General features: G+C 40.4%; 1 protein-coding gene and 1 long non-coding RNA gene across 4 annotated transcripts in view; one reads left to right on the forward strand and one right to left on the reverse strand.

Annotated features, from left to right (window-relative positions):
- IQGAP2 (IQ motif containing GTPase activating protein 2) overlaps positions 1 to 23,928 on the forward strand; it is a 294,230-nt gene that overhangs the window by 143,662 nt on the left and 126,640 nt on the right. For all 3 annotated transcript variants that reach the window (XM_042988699.1, XM_042988712.1, XM_042988703.1), the window contains exons 3-5: positions 2,838 to 2,994; positions 12,974 to 13,051; positions 16,391 to 16,467. In XM_042988699.1, the coding sequence (XP_042844633.1) occupies positions 2,838 to 2,994; positions 12,974 to 13,051; positions 16,391 to 16,467 (312 nt within the window). The remainder of the gene's footprint in view (positions 1 to 2,837; positions 2,995 to 12,973; positions 13,052 to 16,390; positions 16,468 to 23,928) is intronic.
- Positions 4,047 to 7,954, reverse strand: LOC122239462. The gene is made up of 3 exons (XR_006218612.1): positions 7,700 to 7,954; positions 7,096 to 7,294; positions 4,047 to 4,327 (listed from the first exon to the last, which is right to left on the reverse strand). It is a non-coding gene; the product is annotated as an uncharacterized LOC122239462 (long non-coding RNA).

A 23,928-nucleotide genomic window follows, 5' to 3' on the forward strand; every position in this document is an offset into this window, starting at 1 on the left:
GTTGTATGTAAGTGATGAATCACTGAATTCTACTTTGGAAACCAGTGCTGCACTGTATGTTAACTAACTAAAATATAAATTAAAAAAAAGAAAGATTAGAAAATTGGCCTACTGTGGTTTTTAATTTGGCCAAATTTTTATTTAAAAAACAACATTATCATCTATTGCTTAATTTTTTAAAAATTTCTCAACCTTGTGGTACTCTTACCTCCGTGATTTGAAGCAAGGCTCACATATACCCCATATCCCTTATATCCCTCATATGTGATATGTGAAAGTCAAGGTCTTCATGTTGTTTTGCCAGTTGCTTATTCTCTCAGTTTCACAGTCTCCCTAGGATCTTAGGTTGTGAGAAGAACCTCATCATCCCATCCTTCTAATTCCCTATCCCTTTAGCAGAGGAGAAAGCAGGCCCCTAGAGCTTAGGGGACATACTTTGGGTCACACAGTGGACATGGGCTGTGTCCCCCATGCAGAGAGCTCTCTTCACACCAGGCCCTGCCTGGTAATATTTTCCTTTCCTTTGACCTCCTTTTCTAAACTGTCACCAAGTCCTGTTACTGCTTTCTCAAAATGTCTGCTTTCCACCTTCCCATCTCTTCCCATCTAATCCAGTCCCTCAGTTCCTCCCAATGGGAAAGGCCTGACAGAGCGCTTTGTCTCCGGGCATCCATCATACAAGATGAATTTTCTCTAATTACCACTGTCAGCGTGTCACTCCTCAGCTGCGAAGCTGCCAGGAGCTCCCTGCTTCCTTTGGCCACAGATAACAACACTTCTCCTGTGCTAGATGCTCCAGAGCCTGGCTTGGTATATTCAGCTTCATTTCCTTTCTCTCCATGAGCCCCAGAAGCCCAAAGTCTTGTGTGGGTTTTCTCCATGACTCAGCCATGTTTCCTTTGTGCGTTTATCCTGTCTTGCTCCCCGGTTTCTAGCACTTCTCTGCCTTTCCAAATACTCCATTTTTCTAGGCCAAATCCAAGTCCCATCACCTTTTTAGCGCTCTCCCTGACTAGTCCAGTGATGAACTAATCACCCTCCTTTATTCCCAGCCTTAATTTTTTTTAAGTTTGTTTATTTTTAGAGAGAGAGAGAGGGACTGTGCACACGTGTGCAAACATAAGCATGTGCACCAGTGGGGGAGGGGCAGAGAGAGAGAGAGAATCTGGAGCAGACTCCGTGCTGTCAGCACAGAGCTGGGGGAGGGGCTTGATCCCATGAACCATGAGATCATGACCTGAGCTGAAACCACGAGTCAGAGGCCTGACTGAGCCACCCAGACACCCCTCCCAGCCTTAATCTTAAGCACTAGCATGTAGCATCAGGCATAATAAACTTTCTTAGATGATTCTGTGGTTTTTCCTTGGAATTGCATTGCCTTTTCAATTATACTCAATGCCCTTTAAAGGCATGTTTATGTTTATATTTGTTTATATTTAAAAAAATTTTTTTTTAACATTTATTTATTTTTGAGACAGAGAGAGACAGAGCATGAACGGGGGAGGGGCAGAGAGAGAGGGAGACACAGAATCTGAAACAGGCTCCAGGCTCTGAGCTGTCAGCACAGAGCCTGACTCGGGGCTCAAACTCACGGACCGCGAGATCATGACCTGAGCCGAAGTCGGCCGCTTAACCGACTGAGCCACCCAGGCGCCCCTATATTTGTTTATATTTTTGTGTTGGTATTTTTCTCATATGTTCTATGTTTTACAGTGCTTAATAAGCGGTCAGTAAATGTCCATTGCTTATTAGGGGTTCTCGGAGCTTTTAAAAGATGTTGCCAACAAGCAGTTGAGACATTTTACAACATTCACTGCTTGGATCAGGATCATTTGTTAATATTGCAGAACAGTGTTCTCCTGTGCCAAATGTTGATAAGATCATCTGTGGATGTGTTAATGATCTTTAGGCAGGGACTGGCCATATAGGTACGGTACTCATACTAATTGTTTGTGAATTGATGGCAAAGGTGGGAGCTCCTTTGCTGAACACCTGCACATCTACCTCTTGGATCTTACGGTAGGTTAATAGTTACTTGAGAACAGATAGGAATAGCATTATCTTTACAAGTCTGGCAAATTCTCAACACACCAGCCTGAAATGTGAGCTGGCCCAGCCTCCCCTCCCACTGTGTGTCCTTGAGCCTGTAATGACCTCGGTGCTCTCTTTTCTACAGTACTGGCACAATGTCCTAAGATTTAATCTGATCTTTTTCTGAGATATTTTTTTCATAATTCAGTAAATACTGCATTTTCCTGCAAAAGTAAGAAAGTTGTAATAATTTCCTGGTATTGGAAAAAGGAATGTATATTATTCGAAGAAAACTTTTTGAGTTTTTGATGCCCCTTTCCACACCTTCTTACCTTCTCTGGTAGTCATTTCTGGACAGAGACAAGCTGCAGATTTTACCAGACCTTGGGCTATGCTTTCCCCAAGGCATCAGCCCTACAAAAATCTCCTCCACTTTGGGTTCATAAACTTGGAATTACATTTTCTTTCATGTCAGCAAATTCCACCCGTACAAAATGGTTTGGCCATTTTACTCTTTGCCACAGAAGAAAATTGGCAGAGACTCAGACAAAGGTGAAGCTGACAAGCCCTGGCATGGAACTGAGTTCGGTGGCTCTGGGCTTTGAGTCCCCCTTGTTCATACTGTATTCTGAATCCTGGCCCACCCAGAAAGTTCTCTCTTCCCATCCCAGACAGCTAAAGATGTTTCAGATCGTGCTCCATTTTTAATGTCTCCAGCAGACGTACGGAGATGCTGTGTCTCTTCATCTACACAGACTTACCCAACTGGAGTCACTTGAAGGTTTTGTTTTTTTTCATCCTTCTAGGTGGATGGAAGTCTGCTTAGTTGAAGAATTGCCACCAACCACTGAACTGGAAGAAGGGCTCCGGAATGGAGTTTACCTTGCAAAGTTAGCCAAGTTCTTTGCCCCAAAAATGGTATCAGAGAAAAAGATCTATGATGTGGAACAAACACGTTATAAGGTAACTGAGATCTAATTGGTTTTGGCTCCCATCTAAAAGTGAAAGTTCAGTATTTAATTTCCTTTCCCTGCGTTTACTCTTAGTGTTTGTACAAGGATTTTGTGGAATGGGGGGAGGGATGTCCTTGGTGTTTGAAGCCTGTTAATAATGATTCCTGAGGCAGCAGCAGTTTTCAAAGCAGAGCGTTTCCATTTTGGGGCTGAGACTGAGACACATCTGATGTGTGGGGCTTCCCAGACTCCCCGCCCCATTCTTCCTTCATGGAGGTCATTTTTATTAGCACCAGTAAATGTAAAAGTGAGGGCACTCTACCCTCTTTTTTCTGCCACCAACTCAGTTTATTAGCTCCCTTGTTCTCATCAAGGAGTAAAGTACCCAGCTGGGACTTGAACTTGTAGCCCCAAAGAGTTAGGGCCAATGTGATCCAATGAATAATAATTTTGAGTAGTCTAGTAGGAATTCTGTTCCATTTAATGCTTAAAACAAAATAAGACTAATTTTTTTGTAGGCAACCAATTTTAATTATTTCATGGCTAATTTGGGAGTGTACATGGGGGAGAAGACAAAAGCAAAATAAACAATAGTCTTAATTTTAAAAATGACATTTTAGAGACACATGTCTAAATATTTACAGATAGTGTGATATATTTAGGATTTGCTCCACAGTAATCAGGAGGAGGATGGAAAGAGATTCAAGACTGGCCATAAGTTCATTATTGTTGAGGTTGAATGATGGGTACATAGGAGTTCATTAACTCTGTTTCATCAACATTATGTTTGACATTTTCCATTAAGAAATGAAGGAGAAAAAAGCAAACACCAACGTAAAAGATTCCTCCATTAAATGTGTCTTCAAAAAGGAGTTTTTAAGTGTGTGGTATTCTCTCCTGGAGTAAGTGATTTCTTGTGCACTTTGGGCCAGGATTTCCAAAGCTTCTTTGAAGTGCGATTCTTTATTTTCTTAATCTGTTGTACAGTTGACCCCTGACCAAAGAGGGTGTTAGGGACACCCCTCCCAATGCAGTCAGAAATCCGAATATAACTTACGTGTGTATGTGTCATTTATTTTATGGTCATTTATTTTCAGAAAGTAACCTTAACCGACACTCTTAATTTACATCCTTCCAACTACAATCCTGCCTCTGTGGGAAAAAAGGGAATATGGGAATTGAAGAGGGATTGGGGAGATCTTCTTTAATCTTACAGGGGAAGATGTCCATCTGCTTGGCTTGTCTGCTTATTCGCTCAGTTGTGTTTGATTATCAGTTACGACTCCGGGATTTGTTGGAAGAGGTGGAGCATTATAATCAGATGTGCCTTAAAATGCTTTTTCCTGAAAGAGAGTGAGCTGTTCAACTTTACAGAACCTCACCTTTTGACTCTGTTAATCAAAGACCATTATACTCTATATTGACATTACTTACAGAAAATTTAAATGAGTTTCTGTAAAGTGTCTAAGAAGGGATTTAGAAAACAGTACTCATTTAATTTTTCTGTTTACCTTTGACTCTCCAAAAACTTAACTAATAGCCTCCTGTTGACTAGAAACCTTTACCAATAAGATAAATTGATGAACACGTATTTTGTATGTCATGTGTATTATATACTGTATTCTTATAATAAAATAAGCTAGAGAAAAGAAAATGTTATCAAGAAAATCATAAGGAAGAGAAAATATGTTTATAGTACTGTACATTTATTGATAAAAAATCTGCATATAAGTGGGACCCACACAGTTCGAACCTGTGTTGTTCAAGGGTCAACCCTATTTACATCTTTATATTGTTTTTTTTTTTTTTTAGTTGCAGATTCTCTAGTATCTTTAATAGTTCCTTGTCTTAAAATTGCAGGGACAACACTTAGTTGAAAATGGAATGCTTTCCCATTAATTGAATGATTCACACTACCCTTCAGTTGTTATTGAAACAAGATTTATTTTTTAAAAGTGTATATTTAGGGAAAAAATAGTTGCGAACAGAGAGGAGGCAAACTATAAAAGACTCTTAAATACAGAGAACAAACTGAGGACTGATGGGTGTGGGGGCCTTGGGGGGCAGGGAAAATGGGTGATGGGCATTGAGGAGGGCCCTTGGGATGAGCACTGGGTGTTGTATTTAAGTGATAAATCATGGGAATCCACTCCTGAAGCCAAGAATACACTGTACACCCTGTATGTTAGCTAACCTGGCAATAAATTATAATAGACAGATACATAGATACATAGATAGATAAAATATGTGTATTTAATTCAGAGCAAATGTTTGAGTTACTATTTGGGCTAACCATAGAGAAGAGGAATTGAGAAATCTTCTGCGTTTGTTTTCATATTCTAGTCTAAAAGATAACTGAGCAGAAGTTTCTGCCTTGGATAATGTTAGGGAAAAAAATGTTTGTGTTTGTTAAAGTACTTTTGACTTTATCAAGCCATGTGTTTTACCCCAGCCTTTAACTTATTATGCTAGCCTTTCACAAGACTTTACTGAATCATTGATTTAGTCAGGCAAAGTTACTGTTTTTTAATTTTGAAAAAGACTTATTTTAGTTCCAAAAAGAACAGAAAAAAAATATTTGTATCCCCACACAACAAAATAAATTAACGTTTGTCCACATTTTGCAGCACAATTCGTCTTTTTCTTCATTGCTTCTAGAAGGATTATTACCAAGCCCTAGGCCTATTTCTACTAACAGTTGTGTAGATTTGATGACAGAGTTAAAGGGTAGTAGGTTGGGCTTGGCTCTAGCCTGTCCTGAAAGGGAATTGTGGGTATTTTGTTTTGACATTGGGAGTGGTGAGAATCAGACCAGCAAGATCTTCCGTGGAGCCTCAGAACAGAGGCTGGGCTAATTCGTTTCTCCTCTTGGCACACCATACACCTTTGAATACAACTTTGTCCACATCCTAACTGTGGACCCTCTCAAGGCAACTCATACAGGTGCTATTTCCTCCTGGCATCAGAGAGCCTACTATTTGAATGAATAGCACTTCTCTTTGGAACAGGGGAAGTACTTCCAGTCTCTTGTTACAAAATGAAATACCTGTGGAGCACAGGCAGGTGATGACATTCCTGAACAAAACCTTAAGAGAGATGGAAGTATTGTGTTTGCCACTCCTGCCCATCGGGCCCTGGAAAACAGATACACAGAAGAAGGGATGATACTAGGAGAGGGGCAGAGAGAAGGGAAATAGCATCGGGGCGGGGGGGGGGGGGCGGGGAGCAGGTTGGTGCCAGCTGTGATGTGGGGAAAAAAGTACAGGACCAGTGGAGACTACCCTTCTGTTGATTCACCGGAGAAAGGAGGCTTTTTTTTTCCTTTTTCTTTTTTAGTTTCTTTTTTTAATGTTTGTTTATTTTTGAGAGAGAGAGCACAATCCGGGCAGGGGGCAGGAAGAGAGGGAGACACAGGGTCCGAAGCAGGCTCTGCACTATCAGCACAGAGTCTGATGCAGAGCTCGAATCTATGAACCGTGAGAGCATAACCTGAGCTGAAGTCAGACGCTTAACCAACTGAGTCACCCAGGTGCTCCCCCGACCTTTTCCCCCCTTTTATTAAATCTCTGAGAATGCCTAATGTCTTTGAAAAGAAACTTATAGTGATTTACCACATAATCATAAAATGTTAAGGCCATTTCCTTCATTTTACAAAATTGAAAGGAGTCAGATATTCGTGAACAGGAGACTTAACTTCCTGTTCTTGGGTTCTGTAGGACTAAAGCCCTTGGCAAGGAGCACCCAGTCATGGGACTGAGACACAAGGGAACTCAGGCTAACACAGGCCCACCCCTTTGATAAGCCTTCTGGAAACCATGAGTTCAGTGAGTGTGGGCTCTCACTGCAGCGTCTGCTTAGACTGCAGCCATAAAATATGACCTGCCCGTTAGGCGCTGTGTCTCACGGCACAGGCTCTGTCCCTGAACTCTGAAGGCCTCAGTTTGGGCAATGATGGCTCTGAGTTGAGCCGATCAGAGCTCTCATTGCCATCCCATCCTCTTTGTTCGCCAGCTTATGTACAACCCTGGCCCCTCATTAAGGTTACAAAGGTGACCTAGGTAGTAGAGTTAAACCTTCTAATGATGAGTGCCCTTTCCCTGGCCACCCCTACCTCTGACTCCAGGTTGCAGTAATGTGACCATGCCGTGTGTGCTCTGGCCCCTGACACTGTCTCTCTTCGATGCAGCATGGTGTACCTTAATGATGACCTTTATCATGAAGGCAGGGACCATGTATGTTGTCCGTGCAGTGTTCTCAGTGAACAGAGTAGACTGTAGCCCATCGTAGGATAGTAGGTGCAAGGGAAAGACCTGTTTAGTAAAAAGAAAAGAAAAGAGAAAGTAGTTTCAAATAAGCCTAAGGACTCCGTTCCTTCCGTGCTTTGATACTGGAGGTGTTGGAGTCTGATACTCTTCCGTCAAGTATGATGCTCAGACTTCCTGTAGGGTCACTTGATGCCTGTGTGTAAAAATGTGGGCTCCTGGGCCCACCAGAGACTACTGAGTCAGGCAGAGTCTCTTGGCCAGGGACCCAGGAAGCTACACGCTTAATAATTATCCCAGGTGACGCTTATGTACTACCTAGCTTTAAGAACCACTGCTCCAGTGGCAAACAATATAACACATTTTAATGAAGTTACAGGGAAAGAAGATAAAGTACTATGATAGAAACACATACGGGGTAGAACTTATTTATCTATACGGTGCTTACAATACCTGCTTGTACCAGGAACTGTTATGGGCACACGAGGCAGCGTGGTGAGCAAGGCAGACATGATTTCACAGCATTTAGGGTTGAGGAGACAAGTTATAAGCGAGTATACAATTGTGAGTTGTGATGAGTATAGGAGGGAAGGAATTAAAGCCACTGTTGTTGACAGGTAGCCACAGACAGATGAGCTTCTCTGAAGAGCTGTTTACTCTAAGGCAGGAAAAATGAGAGGAAAATCATCCATGTGCAGCTTTAAGGGTGGGGAGTGGGGAGTGGGGAGTACAGTCCAGAGATGAAGGAGCCTGTTTTTGAGAGACTCGAGGAAGAAAAGAACTTAGACAAATGGAGTGGCTGAAAGGCTGCGGTGAGGGACAGTGGTGAAAAATGACACCAGGGTGGAGGCAGAGACAGATCACGCAGCCAGGCTGGAAGATCTGTGATTTCATCCTAAGTTACTACAGAGGAAGCCTTTGAAATGTTAAACAGGGACATCATGGCTTTAAAAAGATGAGTCTGGCAGCGCCTGGGTGGCTTAGTTGACTAAACGTCTGACTTTGGCTCAGGTTATGATCTCACAATTCGTGGGTTCGAGTCCCATGTCCAGCTCTGTGCTGACAGCTCAGAGCTGGGGCCTGCTTTAGGATTCTCTCTCTCCCTCTCTCTCTCTCTCTCTCTGCCCCTCCCCTGCTCGCCTACTTGCTTGCCTGCTTGCTTGCTCCTTCTCTCTGTCTGTCTGTCTCTCTCTCAAAAATAAACATTAAAAAAAAGATGGGTCTGCTGCCATGTGGAGAAGAAATGGGAGGATGAGGGTGAGGCAGTCCGATGAGGGGATAATTCAGCCCAAGTGACTGGTAACAGTGGCCTGCACAGACGAGAATTAAATGGATGCAAGAGGGAAAACAACCTGCAAAGGTGGTAGAAATGGGTAGAGGGCAGCGAAGAGAGGATGTCTGGGTGGCCAGCCCATGGGATGTGACCAAGGAGAGAGCGCCAGTTCTAAAGGGGTAGGGCGGCGAAGAGGCCAAGGCTTCCATGTTGGGCGCTTTAAAGATCAGTGAGTGTTCCCACGGTGGCTAGGATGGACGAGAGAAAGAGGAGGGGAGAAAGATGGGCATTCCTTGAGCTTGATGAGGTTCAAGGACAGAAAACAATATCTGTTCAAATACAACACTGATAGCTGTAGACTTATAATAGTTGTTGACTACTGAAGTGAGCCTTAGGTAGGAAATGCATATACAGTGGTTAGTAGTAGTAAGCCGTAGAATCAGAGCACTTCAGAGACTGGCTTCGTCACTAACTCTGCCTCTGTGAGCCTTGGTTTCCTCAGCTTTAAAGTGGTATTACAAATAATAGTCTGAACCTTTGTACAGATACTGTAAGGAAAAAAATGTGATCATCCATGCAAAGTACTTGTTACAGTGCCTGATAGAGAGTTCCTTCTCCATAAAATAAGCAAATCAAAATAATTGTTGGCTTTTAAGCAATCTCTTTGTTCTAAAGTGCTTTGATTCTCTTGTGTAAGAAGTTACCATCCAAAGAAGACTTAAATAATTCCTCATCTATTCCATTTAAGCTAGAATAACCTTATTTGCTGGTGAAATAGCTCAGCAGTAGAAAATCAGCATTTACTTTCTGATCCAGTATCTGGAAGAAATTAGGTGGATGGACACTAACAACCCTTTCCTAAATAGGACTATAGACCTGTCACCTAGTCTGAAAGAAATATGTAGAATTGGTGAAAGAAAGTCAACAGGTGAAAGTGGTTATAATGGACTAAGATTATGTTGAGCCTAGGGGTGCCTGGGTGGCTCAATCAGTTAAGTGTCCGACTTCAGCTCAGGTCATGATCTCACAGTTGTGGGTTCAAGCCACATGTCGGGCTCTGCACTGGACTGTTCAGAGCCTGGAGCTTGCTTGGGATTCTGTGTCTCTCTCTTCTCTGTGCCTCTCCCTGGCTCACACTCTGTCTCTCTCTTTCTCTCTCTCTCTCTCTGAAAAATAAATTTAAAACATTAAAAAAAATTATTTAAAGAGTATTTTGAGCCTAAGTGTGTAGAAGACCATTTTTGTTCTAACTGAAGTAAATATAGTAACTTGAAGATGTTAATGCATGTTACTCACTGAACTTTGCTTCTTAAATATGTACCCATAGGATTCTGAAGTCAGCATTTTTTCAGATGTTTAAAATGGATAAAGGATTTGAGATCTGTCATTTTATTTACTGCAGAAATAGGATCAAGATAAGCACGCTTTCGTTCAGTGCCCCTTACATGAAGCACTAAACCTTTTTCTGATCTTAAGGTGAACAAAAGCTTTGAGTCTAGTCTTAGAGCGTATAATAACTATAATAAACTGATATTTATTGCCTTTTTGGTGTACTTCACAACTAACTGCTTTATGCATATTCTCATTTAATCTCCTCAGCTCAAAGAAGCATACTATACCCATCTTATGGCTGAGGAACCAAGGTTCAAAGAGATTTGTAACTTTCCTGAGGTTACCTAGCTAATAAGACCACTAAATGGATGGGGGTGTCTGTTTCCATGGTTTGGATTGTTGAAGCCCACCAGGTGAAGACCCCCTCCCCCTGAAACCAAGTTTCAAACAAGGGGCAAATAAAATTAGGTTAATTTAACTTGTGGCAAGGAAAAAAAATGCATACCTATGGGACTATGAGGAGGATAAAGTAGAGGCTTCGTGTAGATTTGGGCTTGTACTGGTGATGCTAATACAGATTTAGCGAAGCAAGGGCCAGTTACCTTTGAGGTGTTGTCAGGAAGCAGGATCAGTTTGGTGTTTTGGTAATTTTTATGTAGGAAGTGAAAAGATGGAATGAAGACTACATTGTCATCCATCAAAACAGTCGTTCCATCTTAGTTGGAATAGTGGGACATTGAGTTAATTTGTGGTGCCTAGGGCGCTCTTCTCTGTCTTTTTTGTTGTTGTTAGAGGGTGAAAGCGAGTGGGGGAGAGTGGGAGAAAATAGAATCTCAAGCAGGCTCCGTGTTTCATGCAGGGCCCAACACGGAACTCGCTCCCATGACCCTGGGATCATGACCTTGAACAGAAATCAAGAATCAGATGCCCAACCAGCTGAGCCACCCAGATGCCCCTCTCTTCTCTATCTTGATGTGATGATTGTGGATTTTTCCCATCTCCTCCCTCCATGGTCAGAGTGGCTGTGTCTGACAGTTGTTTGTGTTCTGCAAAAGGTGTTTGTGCTAAGTCACCCTCAGACTCTACCACCTGGCCCTTCACCCTCTAGGCTCCCTCTCTCTCCCCGACCTCCTCCCTCTTTCCCTCTCACCCCTCTTCCCTCTCCCTTTGCCTCTCCTGCCTCTAGTGATATCATAGTAAGTGCTGATTTTTTCCATCTAGAGAATAATCCCACCATCATGAGTTTCTATGCTCTAACATTGGGGAATGTTAGTAAAAGGAAGATTTTCAGATTAAGAGAGACTTCATCTTGAATCTCATTTCAACACACTTAATTTGATCTTAGGCAAATTAGTTCATCTTTTTGGTCCAGGTTTCCTCATCTCTAAAAACTGGGAAATGATAATTGCCTTGCAGAGTGTTTTGAAAATCAGAGATAATTTGATTTTTTTTATTTTTTATTTTTTTATTCTCAAGTTAGTTGACATACAGTATAGTCTGGGCTTCAGGAGTAGAACTCTGTGATTCATGGAAAATTAGAGATAATTTCATACAGTGCTTGGCACACCAGAGTCCAATCTCTGGCCACACAGAGTCCAATATGGCCACTATTAAAAAGGCATAAACATTTATCAAATGTTAATTTCACTTAGGCTTTGTAAAGTCTAACAGCAACAAAAATACTTTCTGTTATATGAATTATTTGACTGTAGAAAGTCACAGAAGATGGGAAGAGCCAGGCTTTGTGAATGTGATGATCGGCTGTTGAATATTACATGATGAAATTTGCTGTAATTACAGTTATTAAAATGGAAAATAAAATGCATAACATTATGCTACTCGTTTAACTAATTAAAAACACAAGGTAGTGTTAAAGCTCCCAACATTTCATTACCTGATAAAACTTCATTGGATACAGACAAGGATACCATAGTTATAGACTGGGCAGAAAAAAAAAAAAGAAAATGGTGGCCGATGAAGATTGTAAAGAAAAACGGAAGACCTAGAAAGCCTATTCTCATTGTGTGGGTAGAAAAAGTTCTTGTAAATCATTTCCACTGAAGGTTTACTTCTTACACAAGGCAAAGGTTAGGATTAACTTATAGGAGGAATACAGGTGCCTGGGTGGCTCAGTCATTTAAGTGTCCAACTCTCAATTTCAGCTCAGGTCATGATCTCACGTTTTGTGAGATCGAGCCTGCATCAGGCTCTGGGCTGATAGCATGGAGCCTACTTGGGATTCTCTCTCTCACTTTCTGTCTCTACACCTCCCCTGCCCATACTGTCTCTCCCTTTCTCAAATAAATAAACGTTTTTAAATAATTGTAGGAGAAAGAGGGGCACCTGGGTGGCTCAGTTGGTTGGGCATCTGACTTCGGCTCAGGTCATGATCTCGCAGTTCACAAGTTCAAGCCCCGCGTTAGGCTCTGTGCTGCCAGCTCAGAGCCCGGAGCCTGCTTCAGATTCTGTGTCTTCCTCTCTCTCTGCCCCTCCCCTGCTCATGTTCTCTCTCTCTCTCTCGCTCTCTCTCTCTCAGAAATAAATAAACATTTAAAAAAATTTTTAATTATAGGAGGAAGAGATACTACAATATACCTCTGAATTGTGGGATGGTTTTTGTTTTCATCTTTGTATTTTTGTGTGTTTTCCAGGTTTTCTACAGAAATCATATTTATGATTGGAAAAAATGTTTTGCCAAAACCAGAAACCAGGAAAAAAGACATTTAATCTTCTAAAAATCTCATTTTTCTTGAAGTTGCTAGTTTTTTCAGCCGTGGTTGGCAAAATCTTGACACCGTGTGTGTGTATGTGTGCGTGCATGCTTGTGCACACGTGTCTCGTAAAACATCCTTAGGCATGTGCTAGGCATTAAATGGTCTTTGAGATTCTAGTTCAGAGTTACCTCAAATATGTGAATCGTGGAAATTGGAATGGTCTACTATAAACAGTGTTGCTGAGATAGCCTAGTATTCTTTATTGTGTCTCCAGTTACTTTATGATTTAATAACTCTATTTTAGGAGAAATACAATTGGAAAACATCCTGCTAATGAAATAAAGTTGTTACAAATGACTCACTTTTCATGTGGTCCCTTCTTCTCCTCTCTCCCCATCCTTGCATTAGAAATCCGGCCTCCATTTTCGACACACAGATAATACAGTCCAGTGGTTACGAGCAATGGAGTCTATTGGTCTACCCAAGGTAAGCCTGAAGTGGGAAGCCAAAAGGGGTCATTGCAAACTCCTCATTATGAAAAAGGACTTGGTATACTGGGGTATGTTAATGGAGCAGATGGCCTTATTGCCTCAGGCATGACAAATGTGAGGACTAAACAGAAATATGGAAAGGCCTATACAAAGTAATCTATGACAAGAACTCAGAATTAAGTGTGTATACAAATTGAGAGCAGCTAGGTGTAACTGTGTATAAATGAAACAAGGTCAGAACAAGCTTTACAGGTAGATAGTTGATTTAAAATAGTCACCTCCCTTTTTTGTGTTGCCATGTGTACTTTATATAATGTATTATCTTAGTCTAGATTGTATCTCTCTAAATTATCGCGATAAAGGTATTTTTAGAAAGTATTGTTATAAATCATATTATCACTTTAAATGTTAAAAGCTACTGGGTTACAGCCCTGACTCTTGAAATAGCTGTCCCAAATAAAATTCTGCAAATATTCAGAGCTTCTTAGATTGAAAGAGCAGGTGCCCTTAAGCCTGAGAGACAAATAGACAAGTAGAGGAAATGAGGAAATAATTACATTTGTTAGAAATTGTCGAGTTATTTCTTGAACTTGTTATTTTGAAATAATTATAGAACCACAGGAAGTTGCAAAAATAGTACATCTGTGTATATCCTTCGTTCAGCTTCCCCCATTGGTGACATCTAGTAACAATAGTAAGATAATAAATTCACATTGGTTAACTAGGCTACAGACTTTACTTCTTTTTCACCATTTTTAGATGCATTCAGGTGTGAGTGTGTTTCCATACTGTTTTCTTCCATGAATGTATTTGTGTGACTACCACAATTAAGATACAGATACCATGGAGGAGTGGGACTTGTCATTTCATTTCCCTAACTCTGTCCCCTGGCAACCACTCATCTGTTCTCCATCTCTATAGTTTGGTCATTTTAAGAATGTTAAAAATGGAGTCATAAGTAGGTAATCTTTGGAGATCAACTTTTTTAGTAAGCACGATGCCCTCCAGATCCATCAGGTTTTTGTATGTGTCGATAGTACACCCCTTTCTGTTGATTATTCTGTATAGCTGTTTTACAGAAATGGTGTAGGAGTGGTCCCGCTTGAAGGCAAGGAGACATGTTACTGATGTAAGACCTGTGTTGTTTTTGTTATTATTATTAGTCAAGGTTTAAATTCAAAACACCCACCACAACAAAAACGAGAGATTCCTTAATGCAAACTGTGAATGCCTATTTTCAATATATCTGTGCTCATAACTTTTTAGCTCAGCATATATTATCTCAGAATAGTCAATATTGATGTATTCTTTGATTTTTAATCAAATTACTTTCCCTTCTCCTAAAATGCTGTTCCCTTCTGGGCACCAGTTAGAATTCAGAATTCATAGTTCTAGATTGTCATTTAGCATGTACTAACTGGGTAGGTAAACAGATTAATAAAGAAATTCAAATCGGATTTTTGGTATGAGGCACCATTATTTAAGTTAGGGTAATTTTGTTAGGTTTCATAGATTAGATTTAAACCTTTTCCAATTGTGTGTGTTAGACCAGGTTCTCCTTAATTTTAAGCCAAATAAGAGTTCCATGTAGCAGATTCTGTTTTAACACTGATTTTTATGAAGTGATTGCATACTCTCATTGCAAGAATGAGAGTCCAATAGTGTATTGGCTGATGTATTTGACTCCTTTTAATGCCTTCACTTATCAATACTGAGTGCCTCCTCTCTGCTCAGCACCATGCTACGTGCTGGGGATACAGTAATGAATAAAATGTTCTGGTGAGCTAAATAAATTGATCCCATCTTACTGTCAAAAGAAGACCAATTCATAAAGGTTTTCTAAAAGAGCTGAAACAGTATTTATATAAATATGTATTTCTATGTAGAAGATATAAAGAAATGTAAAAGGTTGTTTAAAGGAAAGGGAATGGGGAGTTGTGATGATCTTTTTCCGTAGTGGAACTTTCGACCTGGTCACGTTCTTCGGGATGGGGAATCCTCTTCTGGCTAACGCTTGAAAAGCAAATGTGTTAAAGGAAAGTTGAAAAGACCTTTGAAATTTCCTAGGCTACAGCCATTGCTTGTAGCCCTGAGTGGCTATACATTTGTGGCCAAGGAAACTTTGCTTCTTTAATTTCTCAGCTTTTTTCAGTGTCTCACAGAAAACTGCACTTGAGTGTCTAATGCTACCGTATGATACATGATTTAATTTTAGTTTTTCTGTCACCTTTTCTAAAATATTTACTGAAAGCCAGCAGTGCTAGTATGCTTATCTTAATCTTAGAAGCCTCCAGCCTAATTATCCATTTTTTGGTGCTTAGGAACAGAGAAGTTTGATGCCCTATTGTGAAATCTGTTTCTTATCAAGCTTTTCGTTTCAAGCTTAAAAGTAGTGTCAATGTGTATTAAAAGCCTCAGTGTTCAAACTTAATAATTCATTACTTCCATATTTAGGTGTGTATCCAAACGAAGTAATCAGACGTTCAGCAAATTCAGGGATGTTCATTGCAGTGACTTTTAATAGGGACAAATTGGGAGCCAAAAAAAGTTCAGCCATGGAGAACTGGCTAAATTATTGTTCAGAAAGATGAAAGGTGCATACACATCCATTAAAAGGAATGTTCTTACAAAATGGATGGAAAATGGTCAAGCTCTACTAAGTGTGTCAAAATAGGCTAATAGTATTACAGTTTTGTTTTCACATGCATACATAAACATAAAAAATCAGAGAAACATACTAAAAGTCCCATACCGAAGAATATATACCAAAATGCTAATAGTAGTAACAATCTGGAAAGTGGGATTATAGCTAATCTTTCTTTCACCCTTGATAATACTCTCCAGATTCTATCTGGTAAAATATATTCCTTCAAGAAGAAAAAAATATCAGTGCGTATTGTGTGTGTGCATATTTGTTTACACAACTGTGTAGCTAGGTTTTTAGTGTTATAATAAAACGCTGTAAGATGGATACCCTTCTTAGGCTAGGGTACCTCTGGTCCCTCACCAGAATGACGCTGCTACAGAAAGCAGAGTCTGAATCAGCCCATTCCTCGTGGACTGAAGCTGCCCACCTAGCCCTGTGGGCGCAGCCTTCTTGGAGTAGCCACCTGAGAACCCGTCACTCTCCTGAGCCCACTAGGAGGCGTACTGTCAGACGAGACCAGGTGGAGCGCTGGGTTTGCCTGTAGAGTGAGAGGAACCAACATTTGAGAGGTTCCTCTAAATTTAAGTAAATACACTACAGCGAGGACAATCAAAGCATCATTTGAGAGATTTAAAATAACTATGAAAAGCAAAACATAATGAACACATTGTTTCTTTTATTTTCCAGATATTTTATCCAGAAACAACAGATGTTTATGACCGGAAAAACATACCAAGAATGATATATTGCATTCATGCATTGAGGTGAGGAAAAAATACAGCTAGAAGTCTAGGGAGTAGATTTAAATGGAACTGGGATTTCTATTTTAGAAGAGGGATCTTATTTAAGTAAAATAATCTGAAGAAATTTTTTTATTGGGTTGAGTTGTGAATTTGGCACAAAAATTTTTATTTTTTTTTTTAAGTTTATTTATTTATTTTGAGAGAGAGACAACACCGTTGGGGGAAGGTCAGAGATAGAGGAGACAGAATCCCAAGCAGTCTCCCCACTGCCAGCACAGAGCCTAGTGTGGGGCTCAAACTCACCAACTGAGATTATGACCTGAGCTGAAACCAAGAGTTAGACACTTAACCCACTGAGCCACCCAGGTGTCCCAGCACAAAATATTTTAAATTGGCACAAAAATACAGTCCTTGAACTTGAAAAATACTTTTTCTAATTTTTAAAATCTAATCCAAAATAGAAAACCAGAAAATGAATTAAAGACCTATAAGTATACTGAGAAAATTTAAGTTGAAACTTCTAGGGAATCTCATAATATGTTACCACATTCTTGAGTTATGGTCTACTTTACAAATATAGCCAAAATACATCAAATGAGCAGCTTTAATGGTCATTACAATTTTGGTACTCTTAAATTATCGTTTAGCTTCAATTCTTACCATAGGCTGGTAAAGTCCAATATAAAGATAGTTTCTTTTGACCTTTGCTCAATAGAACTTGCACCATAAGGATAAAGAAGCAGCATAGGAGTTGATACAAATTCATCAAATCAAGATATATTCATTATTTTAAAGCAATTGTTTTACCTTATTTTTGGAATTGCTTAAATTCTGCTAGCTCACAGATCATTTTTTATCTTACTGGCCTGGAAGAAATGTTATCTTTAGATGGTAACAAAGATGATTCTAAAAACCCACTTTGTGGCTGTTGTCTTGCATACACACAGGTAATGGCTGGAAGACTTCATGTCTAATTAAATTTTAAATTTCTTTTAGAACATCTGCCTTGTGTTTATATCACTACAAGTCATTTTCCTGGCAGAGTCTTCTGCATAGAGGTTTATATTAACTTCTTCCTGGCTCTTTTCCTCTCCAAAGGAAAAGGTTTCTACAATAAGTCATTGCACTGCTGGCCTACTAGAAAAGAATTTTGATTATGTCATATAATTTGACTTTTCCCCCCTGATCAGTACTTGCAAGATTTCTTTGGAAGATGACAGCTGCCACAAATATAGACCAAATGTTAGGTGCCTTTTCCGTAATTTCTTTTTATTCTTGTAATTTAGAATCAGGGGTGGAAAAAACAATTCTCTGCCTGCCTCTTCATGTGTGGCTAGTATATCATTATGCCAGCCATGTTTCTAAAAGCTTTTTGTGCACAAGTGCTTATTGTGAGGAATATTTTCAGATGTGTTGCCCAACATTCCTTGTCAAATATTTTTCATAGTTTAGAATGATTCTGTGACCTATGAAAGCTAGCTACCATTAGTTAATGTCATTATCATATCCACGCATCATAGTGCTAATCTCCAAATCTGTGGCATGCTCTTGGAGTATCTTGGACAAATTTAAATTGATTTCTTGAGGTGGACCCCTGGGGTGTTAATGTTAAGCTGCTTATGAAGAAATGGTGTGCTGAGTTCCTTCCTAGTGATGTCACTGTTCTTCCACAGAAATTATGTAGAACTGCACTGAGATTTACGAATGTGTTTGTGATAGTTTTAACAGTGGCTTCAACAGCTTGGTAAATAAAGAAAAGGCACCTTCTTATTCTTGCCATTTGTATGCAGATGTTGGTATAGTTTCTAGGATTATTTTCTCATTCAGGCAGTTACTTATCATGGAAGTCTCCATTACTGTTACTCATTCTCAGCAGATTCCTAATAAGCCTGTCAATCACCAGATCTGACCTTAAATAGGATCTTTAATGTTTGCCCAATAAATAGCATTCCCTGGGAGAATGCTATTCACTTTTCTCTGTCGTAAACTTACTGTACGGCTACTTCTTGGCATATGTCCAAAGTTGTTTTCTTTCTTTTTTTTTTTTTCTTGTTTTTTTATTTTTTAGTCTACAGTTTTTTCAAATGCTCAACTAACTGAGCCACCCCGGCACCCCTAGTCTACTGTTTTTTATCAAAACATTTTTTCTGATTGGTTTAGGGTACAGTCACTCAAATGAGGCCAATATTCTCCTCTGTTGGGCAAGACGCGTTTGGAAACCAGGTGGCAGAGCTCTTGAATAAGTACAATGGGTTTGCTCTCACTAGATAATTAGAAGTGATGCTGGAAATGAACAAACACATATCCAGCCATTATATCCTGGCTGGGGATACAGCAACATTCCTAGTATACTGAATCGTCATTACTGGACAGGAAATTAGGCAGGTCAGAGGTTCTGAGTATATAGATCAGGAGCCAGGTGGAAAGATCCCCTGGGTACCCAGGCACTACCATCCCGCTGCCTCAGCCCATTGGGCCTGGTGTGATCTGCAAAGTTCTCTCTCAGCCCTGCCGACTTGTCTTTTGTTTCCTGTCTTCTTGATGTGGGCTTAAACTTCATTAAGATCCTCTGGGGTTTTCCCTTTGCTTCCTGTTTGTGTCTGCTTTCCTCTTTTCCTCCCTGGTCCTCACCTTTTTACTCGTATTTCTGACCCGGGTCTTGCTTGCTGCAGCTCATTGCTCCCTTTGTCTGCTTGGTGTTACCAAGCTGATGGGACAGTGAATGACAGCACAGCAGCCCCAGAGGAAATCCTCACCTCCGTGATAGGTGACCTCATTCTTTTTTCAAAGAAATGTTTGTTATCTTTTTTCTTATTTAAAATAGAAAATTTAAATTCTCATCTTGGGAACAGTCGGAAAACTCAGAAAAAAATATCAAAGGAAAACTAGCTTTAAGTACCCATTATCAGGGCGTCAGGGTGAATCAGTTGGTTGAGTATCTGACTCTTGATTTCGGCTCAGGTCATGATCTCACGGTTGGTGGGTGTGAGCCCCGTATGGGGCTCTGTACCGACAGGGTGGAGCCTGCTTGGGATTCTCTTTCTCTCTCTCTCTCTCTCTCTGCCCCTCCCCCACACACTCTGTCTCTCAAAATAAATACATAAGCTTAAAAAAAAAAAAAACAGAGTACCCGTTATCACACCACCAAGTAAAAAACACTGTTTGTGACTCTCTTGGCATAATTGCACTTCAAATGTATACGTGGCGTATTTTCCCTTTGTGGCTTCACTAGGAATGTATGAAAGTCTACAATGAAAAGAAACCAGTTTAAGAAGTGAGAGCCTTGCTAACGAGTTACTGCTAATGATTTTTTAGCCATCTGGGCTTTTATGCCTGGAGAAGAACACTTTTTACATGTTGTTTATTGCTCAACTTATTAAACAACTGTTAAATGTGTAAACACTGGTTATAAAATTGAATTACTTTAAAAATTTTAGTAGAACTGATTTTTGGAATATGTCAAGTAACTTGAAGTGCAGATGAAAAACCCAGGTACATTATTACAGACTTACCCCACTTAAACCTATTCTGAAAGATCTACATGGTAAGTTTCCCTAGTGTAATTATTTATACGCAGTTTTGACTCATCCTAGGGCTATTATACATTGATCCATAGCCTGAGTTGACATAATTTTAAGGGCACCAGAAATAAAAGAACACCTTCAAACGTCCCCAGGTTACAGATATGATTTTGATCAGTCACTTGTCGGGCAGCATATGGTACCAATTGGCTTCTTCCCCTGAGGTGAGTCAGACCCTGCCTACCAGGCATCAGGATAAACCTGACTGGTGAAATCAGTCTGACCTTTTAAATTTTCAGTATCAAGCTGAAATTTTTTTCATTTTCAGGTAGGTTTTTATTTTCAATCTGGTCCCCACCACTATCCCATCCCCCCTTACCCAGAAATGATTTACCACCTAAGTCCCACTTGGCCATGTTACATAACCCATTGTCCTGTCATAATGATGTATTGGCCAGATCTGTTAACATTATTAGAAGCTTATGTATGCCTTTGGAACATTTTCTTGAAATTAGTTGGGCATTCTAGAAGTTTCTCACCCATGAGATGAAGGGTTGACTCTACCTAATGTTCTTTGGGCCATTTGGCTAATTTATCATCTCAGATCATGTTTCTGGATCTTCTCTCTGCTTAACGATTGTGTGACTGTCACTGTCAGGCCCTCTTTTCACTCACTGTTATTGTCACAAACTGTGTTCTTCTGTCATGTCTTATCGTGGGTCACTTTCTTGGTTTTCTACCACACTCTGGCTTAGAGTTCTTGGTTTCTATTCTTGCGGTGTAAGTATAATGTAAATAATGTAAAAACAAGTACATATCTCTACCCTGTAGGCAGATGTAGAAAAAAACAAAGCACCTGTATTTTAATAACACTTCCCACCTTGCTGAAATCAATGCACATAATTATGCATGTCTTACTTTATCAATTTGTATTGCATTTTGCTTTCGTACAATTTGTACCATTCTTTTTTGATTGTTGTTTTGAACTCCTGGCCTTTCACAGACTTAACTGGGTTAGTATCTTAATTTTTTTTAAGTTTATTTATTTATTTTGAGAGAGAGAATGCAAGTGGGGGAGGAGCAGAGAGGCAAGGAATCCCAAGCAGGCTTCATGCTGTCAGCACAAAGCCCAACGTGGTGCTCAAACCCACAAACCATAAGATCATGACCTGAGCCGACATCAGATGCTTAACTGACTGAGCCACCCAGACGCCCCTATAGGTTCTATTTTGATGGACCAGACTGATTTCACCTTGGTCAGTGGAAACTCTTTGGGGCCAGCCCCTTTATCATTGTAGCCCTGGCCCTGACATTTTTGGAAATATCCTTGCTTTGTGGTTACAACAGGATGTTCCAGTGCTATCATGATTATTTCTGCTTTAAGACCTGAAATCAACTACCCTCCAAGGAATCCCTTGCAAGCCATCTGTTCATAATGATTTTTCTCATTCGATAGATTAGGGTTCTGGATTCTGCTTTTCTTACTGTATAAAGTTTCCTGGGCCGTTAAGACCCTGACAACAATAAGCTAAAGAAAGATCTGCCCACCTCCCCTCTATGTCATGGTTAATGCTCCTGCTGTGATGATGTCATGACTGTCCCAGCGGTCATGTTTTCACGTTCAGTGATGGTGCCAAAGCAGCACACATTTGTGAGAATGGCTGTGGCGACCCCACTTCTGATGAAGCAGTTGTCCCGAGTGTCCTGAGCACTTAGTGAAGTAGGGATCCTCTGCAGCCTTTCCACAGCCCGGTGGCTGCCTTGCTTACCAGGTTGATGTTGTGTCTGGTCCTCAGGGGTTAATGTAGAACTTTGCTTGTCTTATACTCTATACCTGAAGGACCCTTGACCTTTCAAAAAAAAAAAAAAAAAAAAACAGTTGATGGCTCATACCAGATCAACTGATAGACAACATGCTTGCATTTATCAATAGGCTTCCTAGAAATTGTTCCTTAACCCAAAGGGCGGGCTCTAATTCTGTGTTCTCAGAAGGGATGTGCGGAGATGGCAGTATGTGGGATGAAGATGAGGACAGTTACACCTCACGTAGCTTTCAGATCACTTCTTGTTCAGAATTCTCCCCCCACACTTTCCCCCTCCTATCCTGAATTAGTATCATGGCTCTGCCTTTTTGTCCTGCTAAACTCTAAACTCTTTGAGGCTGTGAATCATGCCAATCATGCCAATCATGCCGTCACCTAACACAGCACATAAACACCACTGATCCCAAATTTACGTCTCTGGCGTACATATTTTTAACTTTTTAGTTGGGTTAACTGAACTGATTTCCCTATGGTAAGGCTGCCTCAGGATCTTTTTTATTTTTAATTGAATATTAGAACACTGGATTTTGACAGGGTACTGGCAGTGATGTATGTGACAAAGATGGGAAAATAATTTGGTTCTGTAGAAAAAAATGATTTCAAACATGGAGCCAGTGAGGGAAAAATAGTAAAAGATTCTTAGTGTCGAAAATGGGGAAACTGATGTGATGAGTTATTAATGTGCTGTTATTAGGTTGCTTATTATTCATTTGTTAATAAAGGACACACTTATTTAACAAGGATCATAGTGATAATAAAACAAATAATTTTATGCCCGGCACTTAAAAAAATTTTTTTTTTAACATTTATTCAGTTTGAGAGACAGAGGTTGAGTGTGAGCAGGGGAGGGGCACAGAGATGGGGAGATGCAGAATCCGAAGCAGGCTCCAGGCTCTGAGCTGTCAGCACAGAGCCCGACACGGGGGCTTGAACTCACAAACATGACCTGAGCTAAAGTTGGATGCTTAACCAACTGATGCCTGGCACTATTCAAAGTACTTTTTAACAGGTGCAGTCTCACTTAATCCTCACAGCACACTTGCGTGGTACAGGCTGTTAATAATCCCATTTTATAACCAAGTCATTGGAGGTACAGAGAGCCTGAGGTCACACAGCTAGTATATGGCAGAGTTGGAATTCAAAACCAGGCTGTGTGACACCAGATCCTGGGCTGTTACTGGCTCAGTCATAGCAGAAGGGAGTCAGGTATTTCCACACTCCTAAGAAAATTCTAACAACAGCATCCAACTTGAACGTAAGCACAGGCCTCTAAGCTGTTAATTTGAAGAAGTTTTAAAATGAGAAATCTAGGAACCTCAGAACTGGAAAGACCTTGAGAAGTTATTTTAGTCCCGATGCTTCTTTCACAGATGAGGGGGCCAAAAGCATGGGCTAGGTGACTTGCTCAGAGCCGCACATCTAGGTGGCACCAGTCTTGGGACCACGATCCGGGTCTTAGGATTCCAGTCCCGTGGTCTTCGTGGTCAGCCTGACACTTGGACTGACAGCCATTCATCTCACATCCTACAGCATAAAGTGAGCTGCCGACGATTTGATCCAGAAAAGCTGAAACAAATTCAGTCCCTGCCTTCCGAGTGTGCAGTTCATTGCTATGGCACCTTTTAATGTGTATATTGAAAGTAGTAGGATAAACCCTGATAGATTTTTTTTTGTTTTTACTTTATTGCTTCCTGTGCTTGAACGGATATTATTAATACAAATGGGAGCACATGTACCAGTGATGCTTTACCTACCTCAGGACAACCTCTCTGAAACTTGCCTCTCTAAGCAACACAAGTGTGCTTTCCCTTTGGCGTGATAAGAGACTCCTTATTTCACACCACGTGCTTTCGTATCTGGGGGAAGCAAAGCTTTGGTGATATTAATTCCTTGGCTTCCTTTGGAACCCTCTTAGCCCTTTGTGTTGACTGTTAGGCATGAAAGGTGCTTAAAAAGTTGTGTTGAAGAACTCCAAGAAATTGGTGTCTTGTTTTTTTTTTTTTATATTGGACAGGCGGGTTTTTTTAATTATTGCTTCAAGATCAAGACTCTGTATTTCCTATATGCCTCAGGTAATGAATGGTCTCATTTGAATTTAAATGCTTGGGAAGGAGAGGGCTGCTCTTGTAGGTTCTTTT

The sequence above is a fragment of the Panthera tigris genome, chromosome A1 (genome assembly GCF_018350195.1).
Source record: "Panthera tigris isolate Pti1 chromosome A1, P.tigris_Pti1_mat1.1, whole genome shotgun sequence".
NCBI lineage: Eukaryota > Metazoa > Chordata > Mammalia > Carnivora > Felidae > Panthera > Panthera tigris.